Source organism: Bidens hawaiensis, unplaced genomic scaffold, assembly GCF_021521415.1.
Source record: "Bidens hawaiensis isolate Kalapana, Puna unplaced genomic scaffold, B.hawaiensis_p1.1 tig00009048_1, whole genome shotgun sequence".
NCBI lineage: Eukaryota > Viridiplantae > Streptophyta > Magnoliopsida > Asterales > Asteraceae > Bidens > Bidens hawaiensis.
Genome location: NW_027491662.1, coordinates 79,823 through 105,341, shown reverse-complemented (window position 1 = coordinate 105,341; position 25,519 = coordinate 79,823). Strand labels below are relative to the sequence as shown.

At 34.6% G+C, this 25,519-nt stretch overlaps 2 protein-coding genes across 5 annotated transcripts; both read right to left on the bottom strand.

The window, feature by feature from the left end:
• Positions 1 to 129: 129 nt before the first annotated feature.
• LOC143530894 (threonine dehydratase 1 biosynthetic, chloroplastic-like) lies at positions 130 to 10,713 on the bottom strand. 4 transcript variants are annotated; one of them, XM_077026307.1, is made up of 10 exons: positions 10,311 to 10,713; positions 8,569 to 8,748; positions 8,213 to 8,482; positions 7,943 to 8,149; positions 7,039 to 7,287; positions 6,894 to 6,967; positions 6,538 to 6,655; positions 6,318 to 6,452; positions 6,059 to 6,225; positions 3,224 to 3,634 (listed from the first exon to the last, which is right to left on the bottom strand). In XM_077026307.1, exons 1-9 carry the CDS (start codon positions 10,707 to 10,709, stop codon positions 6,085 to 6,087), a joined length of 1,773 nt encoding a protein of 590 aa, XP_076882422.1. In that variant the 5' UTR covers positions 10,710 to 10,713; the 3' UTR covers positions 3,224 to 3,634; positions 6,059 to 6,084. The 4 variants fall into 4 exon arrangements, with proteins under 4 accessions (XP_076882423.1, XP_076882424.1, XP_076882422.1 ...); XM_077026308.1 differs by lacking the exons at positions 3,224 to 3,634; positions 6,059 to 6,225; positions 6,318 to 6,452 and adding exons at positions 130 to 443; positions 531 to 665 and having other exon boundaries at positions 10,311 to 10,558; XM_077026306.1 differs by lacking the exon at positions 3,224 to 3,634 and having other exon boundaries at positions 5,904 to 6,225.
• A 4,327-nt stretch (positions 10,714 to 15,040) lies between these two features.
• Positions 15,041 to 19,346, bottom strand: LOC143530895 (aspartic proteinase 36-like). The gene is made up of 10 exons (XM_077026310.1): positions 19,105 to 19,346; positions 17,764 to 17,893; positions 17,442 to 17,689; positions 16,497 to 16,724; positions 16,186 to 16,348; positions 16,041 to 16,114; positions 15,835 to 15,931; positions 15,651 to 15,714; positions 15,460 to 15,531; positions 15,041 to 15,371 (listed from the first exon to the last, which is right to left on the bottom strand). Exons 1-10 carry the CDS (start codon positions 19,344 to 19,346, stop codon positions 15,217 to 15,219), a joined length of 1,473 nt encoding a protein of 490 aa, XP_076882425.1. The 3' UTR covers positions 15,041 to 15,216.
• Between the last annotated feature and the right edge of the window lie 6,173 nt (positions 19,347 to 25,519).

The following is a 25,519-nucleotide window of genomic DNA, read 5'->3' as shown; positions in this document are numbered from 1 at the left end:
ACTCATTTTGCTCAAAACCAGTTTTGACCCTATCAAAGTTTGATAATTTACTACTAATCAGAACCGAACCGTTTAACCAAAACCTTATTTATGTCGAGCTAAGTTATTTTGTTCCGGTTGTTTCAACAGTCATACTAAAAGATATTACCATTAGCAATTTGTTTGCTTTAAAAGTGGGAACAAGAATTCAAAGTCAGTGTTGGGCTACAAAGTGCCCTTTTGGCATAAATACTAATATAAGTTTATCTATAAAATGAACCTTACTGCTCCAACTTCCCTTGACTAATGATTCGGGTTGATAATTAACGCATCAAAAGCTGAAATACTTCGTTATCAATCTCGACCTCATACTCATATCCAAGATTATTTGCATGATATCGGAACTTGTCTAAATCATTTGATGAAACTTGAATACCAACTAAAACATTAGCCCCCATTCCTCCCTGGAAAAGACAGTAACCAAACATTAGAATCACCAACATCCAAAGGGTGAAATAGTAATTTTAAAAACCGTGTCATGCAACTCAAACCTGAGCATGGTAATGTAACAAACTGATGTTCCAACGTGGACTAAGCGCATGCAAGAACTTCATCAATGCCCCTGGCCTTTCAGGAAAAACAAACCGACAAAGAAGCTCGTTTTCTACATTAGTTCGGCCACCCATCTGATAATTGCCACCACATGTTATTCCAGAAACTCGATTATTAAGTGTTTATAGAAATAATTAAAATAGAGAAGAATGTTACCAGATGGCCTAAATGATCTTTAAGCATGTCATTGTTTGTAACTTCCATGGTTTTAAGTTTATGTGACTCCATTCTCTCCACCATTTCTTGGATTTCAAACTTTGTATGAAGACCGACACTATAACATTCAGAAAATGAATATCAGTTTCAAGTAGAATGTGTAAAAAAAATAGATCGAAAATTTTAAACAAATATCAGGAAACATATTTTAATAATCAGAAAAAAGAAATTGAGCTTTAACTGAACCAAAAACTTGGTTTTCTGGTTTTTGAAAATCTTTCGGTTTTTTCGGTTTTCAAATTTGTGTTTCACAATGGCTTCAGTTCTGTTTTGGTTTTTTCGGTTTTACCATTTTGGTTTGAAAGTTTTGGGCCGTAAAAAGTGACACTTTGGGCCTGAAACTTTGAGCCTAAGTCTCCTTGTTAATTAATGCTTTCGTTAATCAATTTCTTATATACTACTAAAATTGGTTTATCAGTTTTTTTGGTTCGGTTCCTTTCCAATTGATTCGTTTTTTTCTTTTTAGTTAATGGCAAAACCGAACCAAAAAATTGGTATTTTAAAAAGCATAAAACCAAACCATTAGTTTTTTATTGAAATCGGTAATGTTAGTTATTCTAGTTACAGTTCAGTTACTTCGGTTTTATGCACACCCCTAGATAACTGTTTATAAGAAAAAAACAATGAAAGGCTCTTACCTGTACAGAACAAGAGATTGTTTCTTTTCAGGTTCATATCTACAATTGAACTTGGTAATATTCGTCTTCCCAACCTACCAACACAAATTATTATCAACATTTAATAAGGTCTGTCATTTTTACTAAAACAATTAACAGAAAAAAAAACAGACCAGTTCAGCAAAGCGTTTAAAACTTCCAGGTTCTTCAGGCACGAAAGTTGCGAGCACAGCCTTCCGTTGTCTGCCAACATTTGCAAGCTCGGTGACCAACCTTAATCTATCAAAATTCATGTTGGCCCCGCTGGTTATAGCTACAACGTTGATGTCCTTAAGATTATAGAATTTGCAGTACGCTTCAGCTCCAGCAAGCGCAAGTGCACCTGATGGTTCTAAAATGCTCCTTTTTTTTTCAAACACGTCCTACACCAAAACACTTTTATAGTTAATTAGAGAAAAAAAAAGGAAAACATACCCAACGTGTGTCTAAATTACGAATTTGCAGTACGCTTCAGCTCCAGCAAGCCAAGTGCACCTGATGGTTCTAAAATGCTCCTTTTTTTTTCAAACACGTCCTACACCAAAACACTTTTATAGTTAATTAGAGAAAAAAAAAGGAAAACATACCCAACGTGTGTCTAAATTTGAAATTTGAAATAATACATATAAAATGTTCATTTCAAATTGATCTTTCCTGGAAGATAGGCCTGTAACCGAACCGAACACTCAGTGAACAGGTCGTGAACCGTTTGTCTTTGTTCATTTAACAAACGAAAGAATATGAACAACATATTTTGTTCCTTTAGGTTCGTGAACGTTCATTTACGATTGTTCATTTAAATTCGTTAATATATTCATTATAAATTCTTTAACACATTACTACTTAGTCTCGTTTTAATAACTTTTTATGTCCGACACTTTGTTCTTCACAATACATTTAACCGGTTTAAGCTCAGTTATGTTAGATCATCTATGTTCAATTATGTTCGTTCGTGAACCGTTCGCTTATACTGTTAACGAGCGAAAATAAACGAACATGAACATGTTGATTTTCTTAACGAGTGAACACAAACAAAAAAAAACCTTGTTCATCTATTTGTTTGTTCGATCGTTTGTTCTGTTAAAGTTAAGCGAACAAACACAACAGCTCTGTTCATGTTCGTTCAGTTCATTTACAAGCCTACTGGCAGATTTAACATTAAAAGTTTTCCCTTATCTATTTACAACGATAGAAAAAACTTAAGCATGCCCACCTTTATGGATGCACAAATGGCATCACGGCCGACAAGAACCACACCATCAATCAATTCCCTGCATAAGCGAAAAGTTTCCAAACCAACTTGCTCTATCGCAACACCATCTGCAAAGCCACCAACTTGATCAAGAACTACCCGTTGCCCGTGATGTAATGATAAAGCCATTGTATTTGCATCAGTAGGCTCAACTCCGATAATCCGTACCTGGATGGGTCCCACTTATGATATTAAATGAAAACTCATTAAAGTTGGGTATATATGATATTTTTTTAGTTTTGGTAGAATATATATATATATACACACACACACACACACACTCACATATATATATATATGAAACTTTTCATGTTTGTAAGGGTATATACAAAAATTAATCCTTAGATTTGGGTCAAGAATAAACACACTAACCTCTGGCGATATTCTTTTCACAAAGGCAGCAATACCAGCTATCAAACCGCCGCCACCAACAGGCACAAATATGGCATGAATTGGATCATGCATCTGTCGCGTAATCTCCATTCCAACAGTCCCTTGGCCCGCTATAATATCCGGGTGATCAAAACCAGGAATGAAAGTTTGGTTCTCACTTTCACCTCTTTTTTTAGCGTACACTTGTGCCTCGGCATACGAATCACCCTCAAGAACAACTGTCGCACCTAATCTCTTAACCGACTCCCACTAAACACATCATTCAACAATAAGTAACCATAAGGTCAATATGAAGACTAAATAGTTAATTTACATGTATTATTCATGATTTATGAAGCAAAAAAACCTTGATTTGGGGCGTGGTAACGGGCATGACAATCACAGCATCACAGCCGAGTGTCTTGGCTGCTATTGCAACTCCTTGAGCATGATTACCAGCAGACACGCATATGACACCTTTTTCCAGCTGTTCTTTTGGTAGTTTTGACATCATATTATATGCTCCACGAAGCTTAAACGAGAATGCCTGCAAACTCAATTGTCATCCAGTATGTTAAAATTAAACAACATACTTTTGACATAATTTTCAAAAGTATTAACAAAAACATACTAACAATTTAAATTTTACAACTCTATTAATAAGTTTGACATTAAACTTGAATAATTAGAATTCAGTTGTAGGTAATTAGGGTGAGTAAACCGACGGTTATGGTTAGGTGCATCTAATTAATCGACCATTTGGTTATGGCTATGGTTACAGTTAATACATCTCTGTTAACCGACTTTAGCCTACCCAAACCTTTTATGTTTATGATTTTCCAAATCTTACACCTCTATTTCCATCTTCTATACCTTCATTTCTAGCTTCAAACATTTAAAATTATGTTGCAACTGTTTATAACATAGCGTGGAACATCATAACGAAGCTAAGAACCGGCACATTTCATCTTCTAAACTTCATAATTGAGCTTGGAACACTATAACCAAACCATTTTCAATTGGAACAAAGGGGAAAAAAACTACATTGGGCAATAAACCGAACTTTGGTTAATCGACCATTCTGTTATGGTTATGGTTATCTGGCTATAGATATATACCATATGGTTAAGCCTCCCGTAACAAAACCGAACCGAATTTGCACGTACGGCTACAATAAACAGACTAGTGCAGTTATAATTTAAGAATCAGATCATGACCTAATTTAAATGAAAATATATAATTTCAAATATATGCATGTGAGCTAGCTAGCTTACAGGCTGGAGATCTTCACGTTTAAGCCAGACATTGACTCCCAAGCGTTCGGAAAGCTTAGGCGCGAACGATAACGGCGATTCAATGGCGACATCGAAAACTCGATTCGATGATGATAATATATTGGTCAGATACTCCATGTCACTCAACGCACCGTTACCTTCATCCACCTTATGATCCGGTACGGCTCCTAACATGCCTGGTTCATACTGCAGTGAAGACGGAGACACTTTAATCACCGCCGGTGGCTGTTGCAGTGAATGACGTGGCAGATAGGATCGGCTTTGATTTGGAGACGGAAGGTATCGTATACGACGTCGTGTTTTTGGCGTTGAATAAGTGCATGCATACGCCATTGAATTGGGGAGTGAAACACAGTGCCTCCATATGGCCTGCTGGCGGCAGAGAAGTGAAATAATAAGAATAATCAAGGGTTGTGGGATTTGGATTACAGGAGGAAGAAAGGTGATGTGGAATAAATAAGGTAGCTCCACGTCATACAGTAGTTACAGTCCACTGTCACTTTCTATTTTCACAACAGTATTTATTGCCCTGATTAACTTGGTTGCACTTGGACGTTTCTTTAAAAATCATAGCGTTGGGTGTCACTTGACAGTCATTGTGATGCTAAAACACTGTGGAACGAAAACACAGATAGGCTCGGAATCCGAACTGAAAACCTCGCAAGACTTCGCTCAAATCCTTCATTGCCAATATCCACCCAAACTGACACATGGACCAAACTTGAGTATGAAGAATACAAGGTTTTCTACCGTTACGATACAAATGGGGGATTTTTAGAAGATTATATATGGAATGTTATTTATATTTCATTTTAATTTTATATAGTAAGACGCCTCTAAAAGTATGAGAATCAGAAACCAGAATTATAATTCCGTCTAAAATTGTGTTTGATTTGCAAAAGATGAATGAGAGTGGAATTGGTAAAAATTCCATCCGTATAAGGAATTTAACATTACTTCAAATCTTCAATACATGGATGAAATATGAAATCTCAAACTTCCCAATGAAATATTATATGATTACCTAAATAGTAAATACCCATTATTTTCCTTTTACCATCATCTACCTTCCCTTTTTGTAATTGCTTCAATTGCCAATACCTAAAACTGTTTTTTGTTTTCAATTTTTCCTTTGATCATTAATAAATTCACCAGGGGTGTTAATGATTAAGAATGTGTTACTTCAAGTTCAAATGATTTTTCATCCAAATGAATTTGGTTTGAAAAAGTTTGTTTAAAATAACATAAATGTTCTATAAATTGATTTTTGAACAACTCCACCCATCGCCTCTCTCATCGCTGCTACTACCACCTCCACCCATCGCCACTAGCCGTCATAAAAGATAACGAGTCAACCTTTTGATATATATACATTTTGTTTTTCCTGAAACTATACATTTCATTAGAACCCATACAAATATAAAATATAGATCAAGTTATCAACCCTTATTTGGATAAGGAACCGAACAGTTTAACCAAAACCTTATTTAAATCGAGCTAAGGTTATTTTCTTCCTGTTTCAACACCCATACTAATATCTATATACCATAGTAATCTGGTTGCTTGGAAAGTAGGAACAAGGACTCAAAGTCAGTGTTGGGCTACAGCCTGTGCTCTTGTGGCATAAATACTAATACAGTTTTATCGAGAAAATGAACCTTATTGCTCAAACTTACTTTTGACTAATGATTCGGGTCGATAATTAACGCATCAAAAGCTGATATGCTTCGTTATCAGTCTCAACCTCATACTCGTATCCAAGATTATTCGCAAGATACCGAAACTCATCTAAATCATTTGTTGGAACTTGAATACCAACTAAAACATTCGCCCCCATTCCTCCCTGGAAAATATGGTAACCAAACATTAGAATCACCAACATAACATCCAAAAGGTGAAATAGTAATTTTAAAAACCGTGTCATGCAACTCAAACCTGAGCGCGGTAATGAAACAAACTGATGTTCCAACATGGACTAAGTGCGTGCAAGAACTTCATCAACGCCCCTGGCCTCTCGGGAAAAACAAACCGACAGAGAAGCTCATTTTCTACATTAGTTCGGCCACCCATCTGATAATTGACACCACATTTTATTCCAGGAACTTGAGTATGAAGTGTTTTGTTAAAAAATAATGGAAATAGAGAAGAATGTTACCAGATGGCGTAAATGATCTTTAACCATGTCATTGTTTGTAAATTCAATGGTTTTAAGTTTATGTGACTCCATTCTCTCCACCATTTCTTGGAGTTCAAACTTCGTATGGTGACCGACACTATAACAATCAGAAAACAAATATTGGTTTTAAGCAGAGCGTGTCAAAAAATAGATTTAAACAAATATCAGAACCAAAAATTTGGTGTTTTAAAAAGCATAAAACCAAACCATTGGTTTTTTGTTGGGTTCGGTTATGTCGGTTATTCCAGTTACAGTTCAGTTATTTCAGTTTTATACAGACCCTTAAATAACTGTTTCTTACGGTTATAAGAAAAAAATAAAATAAAAAAGCTTACCTGTATAGGACGAGAGCTGGTTTCTTTTCAGATTCATATCTATACTTAAACTCGGTAATATTCATCTTCCCAACCTGCCAACAAAAATTATTAATATTTACATTTAATAATGTCAGCTGTTTATATTAAAATTTTTAACAGGAACCTGCTCAGCGAAGTGTTTAAAACTTCCAGGTTCTTCAGGCAGGAAAGTTGCGAGTACAGCCTCTCGTTGTCTACCAACATTTGCAAGTTCGGTTACCAACCTTAATCTATCAAAATTCATGTTGGCCCCACTGGTTATAGCTACAACATTTACGTCCTTAAGATTATAGAATTTGCAGTATGCTTCGGCTCCAGCAAGCGCAAGTGCACCTGATGGTTCTAAAATGCTCCTTTTTTCCTCAAACACGTCCTACACCAAAAACACGTTTATAATTAATTAATAAAAAGGAAGGTAGACCCAACGAATCTAAACAGAAATTTCTTAAAATACAGATAAAATGTTCATTTCAAACTGATTATTCCAGGCAGATAGGCCTGTAAACGAACCAAACGTTCAGAGAACATGTCGTGAACCGTTCGGCAGAAAATAATTTCATTTAGTAAACGATCAAATATGAACAAAATATTTTGTTCGTTTGCGTTTGTTCATTTAAATTCGTTAGCGTGTATTCACTTATATTTGTGTTAGTTTGTGTTTGTTTTAAGTTTGTTCATTTATGCTCGTTAATATATTCATTTATAAATGTTTGTCCCATTGTCCTTCACAATACTTTTAACTGGTCTAAGGCTCTTAGCTCAGTTATGTTAGTTCATCTATGTTCAATATGTTCGCTCGTGAACCATTCACTTATACTGTAAACAAACGAAAATAAACAAACATGTTCATAACGAACACAAACAAGATAACCCTGTTCATTTAATTGTTCGTGTTCGATTGTTTGTTCAGTTAAAGTTAAACGAACGAACAAGAACAGCTCTGTTCGTTCAGTTCGTTTGCAAGCCTACTAGCAGATTTAAAATTGCAAGCCTACTAGAGAATATTTAAACAGATTGGGGGGGAGCACCTTTATGGACGCACAAATGGCATCACGGCTGACAAGAACCACACCATCAATCAATTCCCTGCATAACCGAAACGTTTCCAAACCGACTTCCTTAACCGCAACACCGTCTGCAAAGCCACCCACTTGATCAAGAACTACTCGTTGCCCGTGATGTAAAGATAAAGCCATTGCATTGGCATCAGTAGGCTCGACTCCAATAATCCGTACCTGCACGGGTCCCACTTATGTCAAAATTAAATTTTGGGTAAGGTTAAGACTAAACACACTTACCTCTGGTGATACTCTCTTCACATAAGCAGCAAGACCAGCTATCAAACCGCCACCACCAACAGGCACAAATATGGCGTGAATTGGACCGTGCATTTGGCGAACGATCTCCATTCCAACGGTCCCTTGGCCCGTTATAATATCTGGGTGGTCAAAGGGAGGAATGAAAGTTCGGTTCTCACTTTCACCTCTTTTTTTAGCATACGCTTGTGCCTCATCATATGAATCACCCTCAAGAACAACCGTCGCACCTAATCTCTTAACGGACTCCCACTAAACACGTCATTCAACAATAAAGTAACCATAAGGTCTATAAAGGCTGAATAAATTACATGTAATCATGATTCATGAAGCAAAACCTTAATCCGAGGTGTGGTAACTGGCATGACAATCACAGCATCACAGCCAAGTGTCTTGGCTGCTAACGCAACACCTTGAGCATGATTGCCAGCAGACGAACATATGACACCGTTTGCCAGCTGTTCTTTTGGGAGTTTTGCCATCATATTATATGCTCCACGAAGCTTGAATGAGAAGACCTGCAAACTCAATTATCATACGGTATGTTAAACAACATACTTTTGATATAATTTATATAAGCATTAACAGGAACACATGCTAATTATATATCTACATTAACCAATAGCTGGAGTAACAATACTCTCACCTTATCAGGCCACATACATGTGACACCTTGTTTGTTTTTAATTACTTTTCAAAAATGTGTTTATCTTTCGTTTGACACCCATACCAGCACATGGACTTGGTAGTAAGTTTTAACGTTACCAGCAGATAGTTTGGACAAAGATGGCCCCACGTGTGTGTGCGCGCGGGGGGTTGCCGGATGAAAACAAGTAAATTTACACCACGTATAAAAATTTTCAGACGAAAACGCGTAAATTTACACTCAGGCCCGACTCCGAGAAGCCAAAAAAATTTTTGAGCCAAAGGCGAAAATATTTTGGGCCTCAAGTAAAATGAGTATTTTGTTGGCTTTAAACAATTTAATTTTTAAATGGCCATACTTTGTTATGATTTGGGTTGTGAAAAATACTTTTATATAAAAATAGGCTTAAACATGTTTCAAATGAGACTAGAACCCACAACCTTTGAATTGAGAGTAATACCCCTTTGCCACTAAGCCAAACTAGTTGTTATGTAATTGAGTTTAAACATTAAATATATATCTTGTTTTTCATAAAAATACATATAATTTTTTATTTTTTTTTTAATTTCAGGCCTAACGGGGTATCGGGCCGGGGGCGTCGACCACCCAGCCCTCCCTAAAGGTCGGCCCTGTTTACACTACTGAGCGAAAAAGAGGGAGGGGGTGCTTAACAAGCTGCACCCCTGAACATTACACGATAAGAAACAAAAAAGCAAACATGTTTTGTACCCTTTTGTTTTATATCATGAATTTACGACTACATTTTTGGGTTTTCTCTTTCGCTTATCGTAGAAAGTGCATCAAAACGGATAATTTTATCGGTTTATTTTGTTAAGGTTTGTGAGAATGATGCTAACATGCTATAAACAGGAGCATTTGGTGTCATTATCAACAGTTACAAATACAGATGTAATAAGTTTAACACTAAACATGAATAATTAGAGTTCAGTTTTAGGTCAATAAACAGACTAGGCCCTGTTTGTTTTCTTTAGAGATTTAAGTCTGAATCTGAATACCACATCGGAATGTTAAGAGGTGGTTCAAATGTCTGAAATCTGAATCATTAAGAGGTGGAGGCTTGAGACGAACCTCTAGTCGTCGAAGATGGAGCCTAGTCTCCGGGTTAGAAGTTAATGGAGGCCGGAGACAAACGTATGTTTTTTTTTGGTTAAGAGGTTTTCAGACCCACTAAAAGCTCATACTGATTCAGATGCTATTAAGACGCTGAACCTCTTAATGCCAGAAAAAAAACAAACAGCCCCACGTCTGATTACGTCTGACCGAATCAGACGTTTTCCTCTATTAAGAGAAAAGAGGCAAAAACAAACAGGGCCTAAACTTATAATTTGAGAACCAAAAACAGCAATATACACAATTATAATGACCTAATTTGAATCAAAGCAACTGCAAATGCGAGTTTAGAATTGAGCTTACCGGCTGAAGATCTTCACGTTTAAGCCAGACATTGACTCCCAAGCGTTCGGAAAGCTTAGGCGCGAGCGATAACGGCGATTCAATGGCGACATCATAAACTCGATTAGACGATAAAATATTGGTCAAATACTCCATCTCAGTCAACGCACCGTTGCCTACCTCCACCTTATGGTCGGGTACGGCTCCTAACATGCCTGATTCGTACTGAAGTGAAGACGGAGACACTTTAATCACTGTCGGTGGTGGTTGCAGCACAGCAGTCATTGACGTGGCTTCAGCCTTTGATTTGGAGACATTGGCGGAGACGGAAGGTCTCTTGTACGTGGTGGTGTTGTGGTTGAATAACATGACGTCATTGTTAGGTGTATTGAATTGAGTAGTGAAACAGAGGCTTGCCATAAGGCGGAGGCGTCGACGGTGAAAATAGCGGTGGCGGGATAAAAATAAAATAAAATCAAGGGTTGGGTTGTGGCAGTGTTAGGGGTACAGAAAGAAAGAAAGAAAGGTGATGTGGAATAATATTAGGTAGCTCCACGTCAGATGGGGCATGAGATGTCTACTATTGTCTAGTATCTGTCTGGTGGAACACCACTAGCCGACTGTCGCCTTTTTATGTTTTGAAAAGTTGTTTGGGGCTGCAAATCAGCCGAGCTGCTCGCGAGCTAATCGAGATCGGCTTATTAAAAAACTCGTTCGAGTCGAGCTTTATCGAGCCCGAGCCCGAGCCCGAGCTCAAGCCTAAAAACAAGCTCGTTTAATAAACGAGCCCGGGCCCGAGCTTTACTTATCGAGCTCAAGCCGGCTCGCGAGCCTAAACGAGCCTGCCATTTATATATTTTTTTAAAAATATATATTTAATAATTCATAATTAATAAAAATAATGTAATGAAAAAATAAATAAAAATAACTAAATAATATATATTCTTTTATACATAAAATTATAATAGAAAAAATATATAAATAATTTAATTATATAAAAAATAATTGATAAATAGTAAACGAGCCAAGCTCGAGCTTCTAAATCCACTCACGATCCGAGCTCGAGCTTTAAAAATAGAGCTCGAAACGAGCCGAGCTCGAGCTCTGTGTAAGTTAAACGAGCCTACTCGGGCTCGGCTCGACTCGTTTGCACCCCTAGTTGTTATAATATAATAAAGGTTTATTGGAATTTAATAATCCAAACTTTTGTCTATTGGCCGATATTAATCCTAATTTATGAAATTCCCTATATTAATCTCAGCATTCACTCTATTGGTCTCCACTGAGCCTTTTCTCAAAAGAAACTAACCCGGTTAGTTTTAGGGCAAAATATGTCATTTCTACAAACCGAGGGGGGCAAACGAAAAATGTAAATTAACTTATAAACTCACCGCCACGAGAGCCACCACCATCGTCGCCACCGCCACGACCACCACGATCGTCTCCACCGACACTTCCACCACCACGACCCTCGACACCATCACCATCGCGACCGGTGTCGACCCTGTGACCATCGTCGCCACTGCGATCGCCGCGATCGTCGCACCGTCACCACCACCACCATTGTGGTCTCCGCCACCAGTGGCGGAGGTCGTAGTGGTGGTGTCGACGACGGCAGTGGCGGCGACGTTGGCGGTGATGGTGGTGGCGGCGCCCTTGGTGGTGTGTTTTTAAGTTAAATAAAATTTTCATTTGTCCCCTCAATTTGGAGAAATGACATGTTTTGCCCTAAAAATAACCGGGTTAGATCCTGTTAAGAAAAGGCTCCGTGGAGGCCAACAGAGTGAAAGTTGGGATTAATCTAGAGATTTTCTTAAGTTTGGATTAATATCGGCCATAGGCCAAAGTTTGGATTATTAAAATTCAATAAACCTATAATAAATAATGAATCTTATATTTTTTTTATGTATCTTGTTAACGATTAACAAACAGAAAATTGTCTTCATTTATGCGTTTTGACAAAATTTATGTATTTTGATGTCCATTTATCGTTTTAGCATCTATTTATGTGTTTTGATATTCATTTATGTGTTTTGACGTCCGATGATACGTTTTGACATCCATTTATGCATTTTGGCATCCGTTTATACATTTTGATCTCCATTTATGTGTTTTTTTGCATCTATTTCTTTCCAAAACTTTGAACGGAGCAGATGAGATTGCTTAAAATTTGGCCGCGGAAGACGTAATTACTTAAAATTTGGACTGAGTCGACGGAATTCAAATCATTTTTGAATTTCATGGGCTCGATTACCTAGGAGTCGCCCTAGACACTGTTTAAAGAGTTATTTTAGATTTTTAATTTTTCTTTTTTTACTATTATGGGGTTCTCTCTTATTAAAATGGTTATTATAAGAATTTTCTTAGAAATTATATATTTTAATTTCCACATGTTTTTAATGAATTGTGAATATGTACTTATGTAGGACCTAGCCTTTGATTTTTCTTTCAATTGTTGGGGGTGATGACTAAGTTTTAGAATGGAGGTCTCATGTTTAAAAGCTAGTTTGAAGTTTTCTAGATTGGTGGGTTTCAATTTTGATTGTGTTTTGGCTGAATTAGACTGAAACATCAAAATTAGGGTGACAATTTTAACCTAAACTCTTTTAAATAAGTTAATTTGAATTGTTTTAAAAGTTAAATGAGTTGGTTTGGGTAAAAAGTTTTAACTAAATGGGTCAAAATGAGTCATTTAAAATTCCATCATTTTATTTTCGGGTCAAAATGGGTCGACAAGTTTAAAGAAATGGGATGAGATGGTTAGTATCATAAGGAAATTTGACATGTTTCGGATCGGAACGGGTTTTGGTACAAGATAGCTTTCGACACGAAAAGGGTTTCAGATTGGAACGGGTTCGGTTCAGGTTTCAAGCCAACACGAGTTTTCACCCGTGACGTGTTGGGTTTTGGATTCATTTGTTTCTTTCTAGTCGATTCCAGACTCGTTTTTGTCCGTTTTTTCAGTTCGGTTTGAATTCTTTTAGTTTCGTTTTGATTGGTTTTTTCGATTTCGATTGATGTGGTCCGGTTTTGGCTTTTTGTTTCATTTTCGTCGATTCTTTCGGTTTCGGTTCGATTCTAGGTGGTTTTTTTTCTTTGTATGGAACAAGGACAACGTAGGAAACATTTTAGTTTTTTTTTATGATTTATATTTTGAGTCATAATTTTTTTATATTATTTTTGAATATTTTTTTGAGGGTTTTTGATCTTAATAGAAAACCCTTCAAAAAAAAATCATAACTTAAAATATAAATAAAAAACAAAAATTTAAAAAAACTAAAATGTTTCCGCCGTTATTCTCGTTCAAAAAGAAGACTCTAACCTATTCCGACCCAAACCAAACAACCTTTTTTTTAATTGACCCGTTTGACCCAAACTCATTCTGACCCAAACTTGTTTTGACCCATGACTCATTTCAACCCATAACTTGTTCGACCCAATCCAACCCATTTGCCACCTCTAATCAAAATCAATACAAAATATTGACACTCTGTCTCAAAAAGACTTACTCGAGTGTTGGTAATAGTTTCCAAACATTGACCAAAAAAAGGCATGTATAACCCATGTTCAATTTATTAGCATAAAGAAAGCTCGTATCGGTATGAAGTAAAGTAAAGGTCTTCTATTAATGAGCTATTAATATGGATAACTTCATTACCGACCACTACTAATTTTGAATATTCCGAATCTCAAATTTCACAAAAAACTTGGTACCAGTATGATATCAATTCATGCCAAAATTCGGTAAATACCGCTACAGATACCGATACCAAATTTCCCGATCCCGAATTTCTTAAAAAGTTACCGGTACCGAAAAGCTCTAATTCCGGTACCTAGTACCATTTGCTCATACCTAGCATAATGTGCTTTCATAAATCTTTAAAAAGTTATTGAACGAACAAAGAATTGTTAAGATTGAGATAAGGAATTATTGAATGTGCACAGAAAAATGAAAATGGATGGTTGTATTTATAGTTGAAGCTTCAAGTACAATGGTTCATATCGGTTCCAAAGTAGCTTGCTTATATGGGTATGAACAACCATGACCTATTTGTCTAATAAAATGGTGTCCGCTCTCACAAATATGAGGTTGTGAATTCAAATCCTTACAGATTAAAGGTTAAGATGGAAATTTGTTCACGAAAAAAGAAATTGGACAGAAATATAGCAAAGAACATATCTTGCAATACAACACCACCAATTAAGCTTAACTCATTAGTTACCAAAGTTCTAAAACTGGTAAAGTACAAGATGTTATTGCATTTGCATCTTACTTGCTAACACTGAACAAAAGTTGCTACCGACCTTCAAATTTAATACCGAAAGCTAAAGTCATTACCAACATTCAATAACCGGGTTTTGTCCATTGGACGCGCGAGAGGCAAGCCCCTAGGAACCCCCTTACGGTAAGAAAACCATAGAGGTTCCTCGGTGTCTATATCACAATAGTCTTGAAAAGTGTGTTTTTCGTACCATAATTTTTTACCATTGTATATTATGATTCCTTATTCGGTCTACAAGTAAATCTTGATTAACCAATAGTTTGATGACACTAGAATCATCAACAAAATGACAAAATAAATCATCTAATAGTGTTTGATTGTTATGAGTGTTGCTACAATGACATTAATGACTCCAAAATCAAAAACCCAATGAACCAAATGATCCGAAAACTGAGTTTTGCACTCCAAAATTTGGCCACTTAACTTGAACCTGAAAAGGTAAATATGCCCGCGGTTCTGATCTTTTAGCCGTTGTACTTAACTTTTCCTTATAAACATATCTTTTTTCAAAAATCACAAAAATGAACTATCTCCTTTGCGTGCATCTACATTTCCCTAAACCCGTGTAATCTAGCAAACCTTGTTGTTTTGCCGTTTTGTTTGTCTTTTCTTTTCGTTTATGCAACAATGATTATTTTTACTTTTTACCAGAGTAAAGAACCAAGAGCCACTACTACTATATGGAGTAAAAGAGCTTGAAGAACACTTGCGGTTCTTGATGAACTGTTTTCACTCAACTCTCCTGCATTTCTGAATTTATCCTTGCTTGCACTTATGGAGACATTTACATCATTAGAACCTGAAATACGGATGTGAAAGAACACAGTAAAATAGTATTCTATAATATTTGGTATAAATAAATATATAAAGGAGAAAAGTATGCTTACAGTTATAATCAGTCCATCCAATTCGTTTCTTTGATAGATCATAAACAAATATCTTATCTTTTAGAACAAGATCTACAATCAAAACACAATACTATCACAATAATAGCCTAAATTTTTCTTTAATATAATAATACATGTTACTGAAAGTACAAATGTTATTGACATATCAAATCCAGACTTATTTAACTGACCTCCAAGAATCGACACACCGTTTTGACCTTTCTGGAAGCCGATGCACCATGGTGTACCTCCCTCCTGTAACCATCAATTCAGTCAAGAAGTCAAGATTGACCACATTTGGTCAAACTTATCACATATATTAACAACTTCTGAAAGAAACTAGATAAATAAGGACACAATACTAGGAAAACTCACAACAGGGTCCCCGAGTACAAGGTAGTTTTCCAGCTTAAGGATCATGGCTGCACCGCCAGCAAAGTTTAAGGAAACATTTGGAAAAATGCCGGTTATGCTGTTTATGAGGCAAAAAAAAAGACAAATATGATCACTTGATGTCAAAATGGCAACAAAAATAATAATTAAAAAAAATAAAAAATAAATAAAAGACATTTGGAAGGTACCTTGATGTAACCAAGTAGCATTGGGTGCCTTTGGAGATTACGGGTGTTGTTAGTTGTGAAACGGCCGAATTTATCTACAATTACGAAAGTCAATATTATGATTACAGGTTTGCCAATAAAGTCAAAAAGAAAAGGTCAAACTTACAGCATTGACAAAAGGTTCAAATGCTTCTGCAACAAGGAAAGTCAAAGTTGTTCCAGTATCAACAACGGTTCCTCGGTTATCTGATGTGGCAAAAACAGTTGGGTCAACTGGCAACATCTGTCCATTGACTGCAATGCTCTGTAAATCCAGATTATAATGAGGCCTGTAATTTTTAAATAAAAAACCAATCAACCATTACACTTCTTACGTGTTATCTAATCGTATAATTAAGAAAATCATGTGGGCCCCACGATTATTATTGTTATTTATTTTTTTTTGTAACGGGTGAAACAATTAGAGGTATTACGTACTGTGACGGGGCAAGGGGACTATAAACCATAGTGGGGTCCAAAATCTCACCAAGAACAAGCTTGCCACCACCAGTTCCATCGCCTTTTAAACAATGTGAGAACACATTTGGAGTTATCCCTCGTGACGAGAGTTGTGACACGACGGATAGACTGTGTTGACCAAAACCGAATATCCCGTCAATAGCCTTTTCTGGTTTAGTCAAACTACCTGTTTGATGTGTGCTACACCTATAATTAGAATGAAATTAAATATAATGTTCACATGTCCTTTGAATAAATATATAGTAACTCGTTTCCTTATAGTTAATTATCTGACTCTAATAATATAATGCCACATAATCGCTTTCAAAATGTACATCCAAACATCACCAATAAAGTTGTAAAGCTCACGTTTTTATGTATGATATGGATTTGCACACTAAAAATATTATATAACTAGTCATATAACAACTTTTAAAGAAAAAAGATAAAAGAATATAGAAAGTTCTCTTAACATTGAAATTTCTCTTTCGGCTCGTTTAAAAGTTAAACCCAATTTTTAATATATATGGTCTATGAATTCTGTAGCTTAAAATTTTTGAATTATATGTATATTGCAAATATTATTTTTAGTTTTTTAATATTAAAAGTTCTGCACTATGCGTATATATAGATTATGAATTCTGTAGTTTAAGAATATTGCGTTACGTGTATATATAACTTATGTGAATAGTGCAAATATTATATTCAGTTTCCATCTATATCAATATGTGTAAAATATATAAACTTTCTTAAAATAAACGAGCCACGAGCTTTGACTAGCCGAGCTGGAGCTCAAGATTTCAGCTCATTAGATAAACGAGCTGAGCTCGATCCCACCATGGCTCGGTTACTTTACAGCCCTGGACTACCGTTATATGATAAAATCACCTTGCAAATGCAATAAAACATTTAAAAGAAGCTCACCCGAAAGCAATGGAAGCCGAAGAGTTAGCAACCACGGAAGGGCCCACAATCGTGTCAAAATGCAACAAATCCATGACATAATTACCCGACGTTCCACTACCATCTCCATACTGAAAACTATAACCACATTGATTGCCTTCAGAACACGACGCATCCGAGGTTTGAACTAATGATGAACACATAGAATCTGAACATGATACTGTAGAAGCAGTTGATGAACTTCCAGTATCAAAGAAATTGAGATCAATCTGAAAACAATGAAAAAAAGCGGTTTTAGTAGGCGGGATTTACTCAAATTTGAGAACTATAAAAAGAAGCATACACCGAATCCACTTGATTTGGGACAATTGCTGCAAGAACTGCAAGTAATCCATAAAATGTCACTTCCGGTGTCGATTTGAACATTGAACTCTTTTGCTGGAGAACCCAACTTAACTTTAGTAAAGTATAACCTGTAAGTGTAACACAGAAGAAAATCAAGAAATTATGCATTATGACTTTTTTCAGGTCAAACAGTTTCTTAATCAAAAAATTTATAATTGTTCTGAATTGTGTGGCTTGTGCAGGGAACATTAATCAACGACATTGAAGCTTAAAATCAGCAGCACTAACTGAAAGATGTAAGCAACAAAATAGTAACTAAATTAACATAAATTTTGTTGTTAATAGGCTTGAAGTCAAGACGTCAAACTGTATTGAACCGTCAGTAGTCAATGTTATAACTTAATAATCCATCAAAAGCTAGTATCTTAAGTTTTTCTTGTTATAGATACACCACCTCACTTGTCATATGGGCCGTATAACTTAGGGCAGAACACACTACTGTCACATCGTTAATCTTTAGTAGATTCCTTACTAGCCTAAAACGTGTAACCAATTGATTAACATAATTTATGCGCCCGTCTATGGTTTTAATATCAGCTTTTATTAGCCAATTGTAATTTCAAAAATTTAGCAAACCAGCCAAATTTAAAAAGTCCCTATAAAAGCTTTTGTAATGGTTTAGACATTCAAATTTTTTTCAATTTTCTTAGATAATTGTGTTATTCTTGCTTCCACTTTGTGTCACTGTATAAGGTTACACGGGTCGTAAAACTTTTACAAGCCACCTTAAAGTATCCATAATTAAGCTTGTTTAAAACCTTCTTCTTTTTTATACAGGCTCATATAACATTTTTCATATAACATACAAATATACAATATGTGTAACCTTATAAAGCCTGCCAATATGTATAACCTATTGACTATTGTACCATTCGGTTTTGGTTTTTGGATTTCGGTTCGGTTTCGGTTTTCGCCATTTGAACTTGAACATTTTAGGCCGAAAAGAAAGTTGGCTGAAAATAATGAATTTATGTATAAATAATTTTGTTAATTGTTAACTAATAGAGTATTATACATTTAGCCAAAAGTATTTGAATTACATATTTATTCAATTCTTATAAATTATTAAAATAAAGCACAAAAATCTTGAAATTCGATTCGGTTTTTATTGCATGCAAACCCAAAACCAAACCGTTAGTTCGGTTTTTAAAAAAACATACTCAAAAATGTTGATTATTATCAGTTAATAAGAACATGGTCACCGACAATAATAATGCATATTTAATAAAGATTACAACTTTAAGAAATAAAAGCTTATAATTTTTTTAATTTACATTACCCGCCGTAGTTAGGATCGGAGGTGCCGGCGACGTTGAAGTCAACAATGCCGCCGGAAAACTGCTGCAAGATTCGCGCGTGTCTGACGCGGTCACGTGTTCTGAGGACTTCAAGCTCAACCCTCCTGTTCGCCGGAAAAGCTCTTTCCAGCGTCAGAACCCTGGCCGGAAACCCACCGACACCGCCGCAAAACACAGCTGCGGCCGCCACAAATAATAATAGTAGAACGATTAAGAACTTCATTTCGGCCTTTAAAGGGGTTTTACAAATTATTCATTGATTAAATTTTAAAACAATGCGATTATCGATTGAGTTCTGTGGGTGTTTGTATGCATATGCTTGGATTCCGATGATAATAAGAATGTTTGTGTGGATAGATGGATAGATAGATACATGAAGTTGTATCTATTTGTTTTGTGGAGAATATTGAGGACGGTGGTGATCATCATTGACTGTTGACTTTAGTTAAAAAGAAGAGAAATCTGCTTTTTGAGTCCGTGGTTTATATCATCGCGTAATGGGTTAACCACTGAAAAAGATTTTGCTAACTTTAAACCACTGTGAAATTTGTACGGGTCAGTCTGTACCCAGCCGTTAAAATTTTCGTTAAAAACTATTGAGATGGAGGGTGTTTTGGTCTTTTACAAATGAAAATTTGACGATAAAAATGTGCCATTATGTTTATTATTTTTTAAAAAAACTTAGAAAACCAGATTGACGCTAAAAATGGCAGTCCAACCACCGGGTATTTTTTTTTTCCATGCTTCCCCCGTAAGATATCTCCCTACTTCCTCTTCTTTTCCTTTCACCTCTCTTCCTTACCCATATCATCTTCTCCTTCTTCCTCAACACTTCTTCTTCATATATATATACCCACCACCATCTTCCATCTTCCTCAACACAACACTTCATCCTCCATCTTCATCCAAGACCCGAACTCGTAGCCCCCTCCACCGTGTCTCCGGCTCCCGTGTCTCCGGTGTCTGTCTCCCGCTCTCTCGGCTCCGGCTCCCGTGTCTCCGTCAAGATGGTTCTAATAATCAACGTAAACTTCAATCAGGCTCAAATGGTGAATATATATTACATATTGTATAGATTTATTAAATATTAGTTCAGTTCAACTAGTTGGTGTTGTGTGTTATCAAACTGGGGGTCGGGGGTTCGAACCCCACCCTTTACACGAAATTTGGATATTTTGTTTTAGGATTAATTATAGGCTCAGGGGCAAAATGGTCATTTCAGCATTTTTTAGTCAGTCAACTCACGGTCAACTGACGACAGTGGCACAGACTAACCCACCGGAGAAACACATTGGCAAAACATTCGCAAAATCTTTTTCAGTTGTTAATCCATCGCGCGACGATATAAATCAGGGAGACAAAAGGCATATTTCTCAAAAAATAATAATAAAGTGTTCTTGATTCCAATAAACCAGTGAATTATTACATATAAAAAAATCTATATTATATAATAAATAAAGGTTCTTAATAACACATGGCATCACATAAGTTAGTTTCTTACAAAATTTTTCCACATCTCTCTTATTAAATACATTTCCCTTTTTATTAATAGTTTTATATTTAACTATTTTTTTCCTTCTTAATAATTTATTTTCTCTTTTTAATAACTATTTGGTAATTTAATAATCTAATACATAGATATATTATTTAGTTTTATATAAATATGTTGTATTAGTTATTAATATTAAGCTTTTATAAGTAACAAATTTTCATGATGATTTAGATAAAATAATTAATTTCAAATAAAGAAATTTTAAGTTTATGTTTGTGTTGCAATGAAAATTAATAAAAGCTAAAGCCAATCACTATAGATGGTTTGATTTGTTTTTAGACAACATATTTTAACGCATGGTAAGTGATGTGTTTCATTATCTAAAGTTGAAATAAAAAATAAAAAGAAAATACTAATTTTGATATGTAGGTTAAAATTACAAATATTGTATACAAAAAAAATATTTAGAGATATATATTAATTTTCAACAACTTTTTATTTCCGTATTGTGTAATATGTAATGTATTCTACCATATATTATATTTTTATATCATTTGACATATTACATTGTGTTACTATTTATCTAAACAAATTTATTTATTCTAACTCGTGTTCTACACGGGTCTTAATGCCATATGCCATTACACATGAATGATCCTTACAAAATTTTTCCATTTCTCTCATGTTAAATATATATTTCTTTTTCTTATTAATGGTATTATATTTTATCTTTTTCTTTTCTTTTCAATCTATTATTATTGAGTGAACTGCGGTTTTTGTCCCTATGGTTTGTTGAAATCTGTGATTTTAGTCTAATAGTTTTCCCTTATCTCTCTCACATTAACTACATTTCTCTCTTTAATATTTCATTTTTAATTTTTAATAGTTACATCATAATTTAAAAGAATTAATACCATCATAAATATGTTAATTTGTTTAATAATAAAATGTATTGCATTAGTTATTAATAATAGATTTTTATAAGTAACCAATACGAAATGGGTGGGTTTCTTTAACCAACTAAAGTATCAAACATTTTTCATGTCAAAACAGTTTAAGATTAGAATGAGTTTTGATCCACGAGTTAATTTCAAAAAGTTATCATTTACAACTAAAAGTTTTGATATAGAAAAGAACAAAGAAATAATCTATGATTTATGAATTTTCTAACAACTTTTTATTTCCAAATTGCATAATGTGTAACTTTTTTTACTGTATAATATATCTTTATATACGTTATATATATATATATATATATATATATATATATTTGTATTTCACATTATATTATTATTTTAAAAAATTACTTATTCTAACTCGTGTGCTACACGGGTAACTAACCTAGTATATATATAATTAAATGAGAAGTTAAATACTTTATGTTCAAATTTAAGAGGAAAATACTTTTGAGTGTTCTCAATGATTGATTACGTGTAGAAGTGAAATGAATGTTGAAGGTTAGACAAGTCGAAGATGAAGGTCAAAATGGAAAAAAGATGAAGACTAATTTAGTCTGCAAGGTGACATGGTATTATCGACTAGTGACATGTTAGAGGCTAATTTAGTCTACAACATGACACATGCCTCATCCTCGAAGCTTACGTGTGACAAATTGCATGAGTTTTGGTTTATTTGACGACTATTAAAGCTTTAGACTGCTAACCGACAAGTTCGATTTTGGGTTCCACGATTGACAACATTATTCATGAATGCATGTGGTACTTGTAGGTTAAAAAACATGTATATTTGGAAATTGGAAGAATGTTGCTTAAGCCCATGCCCTTTTTGCTGGAAAGGCAATGCCCTGCCACGATACCACCAAACTTCTATATCATTGTTGATTGTTTTATTTTAAAGAGTGGTAGACTCAAGAAATTCTCTCACGGGTTTTAAAAAGGGTCGTTATCAAATTTCATAGGGGTCAACTGATATTTTAATATATATTTACCTCTAAAAAAATATTTTTATAGGATACGACCGACATCTATACCATAAGTGTAGGTCCGCCCTGGAATTGAAAACATTTTGTTTCATATTATTTTATGGTCTTTTGTTGTAACATTTTACGTTTTATCCTTTTACCTCCAAACATAAATGATTGGATTCCCGAGTATTTCCCACCATGTTATTATATAAAGTAGTTACTTTTGTTTAATTTGTAACTTATGATATTTGTTACTTAGATTTCTCATCAGTTGACTCACTAGCAAATCTTATTATCCAACTCATAACCATGCTATCCCACAATTTTGCATGAGCAAGCCAATCAATGGTCTCAAAATCGTACCTTTTACGAATTCTAATATATGAAGTGATTTTAGAAACAAAACATTAATAATAATAATAATAATAATAATAATAAAAATTCTCAACCCAAAAAAAAGTAGATAATCTACCTTTTACAAAACAACCTTTTACAAAACAACGTATCATTAAAACCTACATTGTATCAATATAACCATACGATATGGTTTGCACGTCGCAACTAGTACGATATGATTTACATATTTTACTATCACTTGTTATACCAAGTGATAGTAATAATGAAAACCATGTCACGTAGCGAGTTAGTAGGGGTGTGCATGGATATGGTTTAGGTTGGTTTTGGCCAAAAGCCATAACCAAAATTGAGATGTCGGTCAATGGATATTGGATAGTAGTAACCATAACCGATTGGTTAATCGGTTTTGGAAGTTATAGCGAGTTAGTTATTGGCCAATTAACCGTGAATTGGACCCAATTAACAATAGCTCAAAATAATATAATTTGAAATTATTTGTCTAAAAATTCGGGCTTGAATTTTTTTCCCCATAAAGTATATTGTTATTACACATTTATATATATATATATATATATTACATATCAATAAAAATATACATAAAATCTATATTATAAAAAATACGTATAAACGGTTCAATTTGATTTTGGCGTGTATGAAAACCTTGTTAACTATAACCAACTCAATATTGTTGTTCTGCCCACCGGTTTTTGTTAAGGTTTGATTCTATTGGTTCAGTTTCATCAATTAATTTGATTATGAGTGAGTTCATTTGATTTTCTGCACACCCCTGCTAGTTAAGATGAGAGAGCTTCATTATCACATCACTAAACATGTGTTTTCTGTCTTTCTAATTCCTTAAGCCATTTTAAATTACTCATTCGATAATAAACAAAACAACCAATACAAATTAGTTATATATTGCAAGTGATTCAATCATAAGTCTCGATGCTTTCAGTGATCCCGCAATTTCTTAAGAATAGAATCAGTGACATCTTCAATGAATCAATGGTCCTAGGTCTGATTATATGTTAAAAAAGATGTCGCTAAATCTTTGTCCTATAAGATCATATGGTTTAATAAAATGCAAGCATACATGATATTTCTAGTTTTGGAAGGATGCATTGGTCATGTGTGTGGTCAAACAATAGTCCACTTAGCTGTTAAGACACCAAATGCTCGTTCCACATTTTTTCTTACCACGTATAAACCTTTTGCATTTGCCATCACTTGAGTAAGTTAATGTTTTTTTCTTACAAAAGTTTCCCAAACGGGGTATATCCCATCAAGAAAATTATACTTGTACTGAATTCCGTTTATCTCGTATGGACACTTGGTATGAAAACCCCTTTTTCCATCTAGCATCATATCCCGTTTGAAATCGCTCAAACTTTGTCTCCATATCACTAACTATTCACAATAATAGTTCTCTCGACATTCAAATATCAACGCCAAATACTGAAACTTCAGCAAAGTAATCTCGCACAAAACGATCATTTGTAGCATCACCTCTTGTCCTTGAAGTATCTTGAACTTCTCGACATAACGTTGCTTGTGTAATTGGATATTGAAAGTGCAAAGTATTAACATGGCAATACATGAGTGACGAGTCTAACCATAAGCACTCATGAAATCATGATTCCATTCATATTTTACCTTCCAAGCATCATCTTCATCATGCTTCTTACCTTTTTTAGCCTCTAGGTGCATTAGGTATCCACCACATGTAAAGTAAATTATTAGGCTAAGGGTCACAAAAATCATTTAAGGTTACTTTTCAACTTCGCGATCCAATAAAATAATATTTCTAGGCGGCCCCAAATGCCATAAGACTGTTTTTTCTAGTAATTTTTTTTAAACTTTTTAATTTAATTCCAACAATGCAATGCAATGCAATGCAATGCAAATTGAACAAGACCTCATGAACAAGATATCATGAAAAATCATATATTGCAATGTCCCCCCTTCACTTTTTTGATAAATATATAGACAACCTTGAGTTTTGATACTACATAAACTTTCTTTATGCAACCTCATGGTGAATAATTTCTGGTAGGGATGCTCATGGATGGTTAATAAGGTAATCGGTTCATTGGTAGCGAAATGATTAGTTCAAGACTTTCTTAAACCTAACCTGAATCCAAAAACCGGCTGGTATCTTATTCTTTAGTTAGTAATAAACCGTTTTGTAGTTAACATTTTAAACGAGTTCAATTTATATGTTAAAGGGGAAAATATAAAAGGATAATAGATGTGATTTGAAGAAAAGTTCAAATTAAATTACTACGTTATCAAAGTTGAAAATCCTTATTCACTCGTAGATTAGTACCAAACAATAAATGTCTATACTAAAATCTAGATGCAAAATTGGCATTGGACTATTTGTTTCGGTTAATTATTAATGTATGTTAGTAAATTATCGTGTGGGGATTGTTAATCGACTATTTAATATTCGTAGACCTAAAAACTTAATCTTAAAAGTTGTAAGTCGTAACAATATCAAAGGCTAAATTTTTGATAACTTGATTAACCAAACCCATTCAATAACCGGGAAACTTTCTAGGTATATCTAAGTTGTGATCCCTAAGGCAACATATTATTTATAAACTACAAATCCAATAAACGA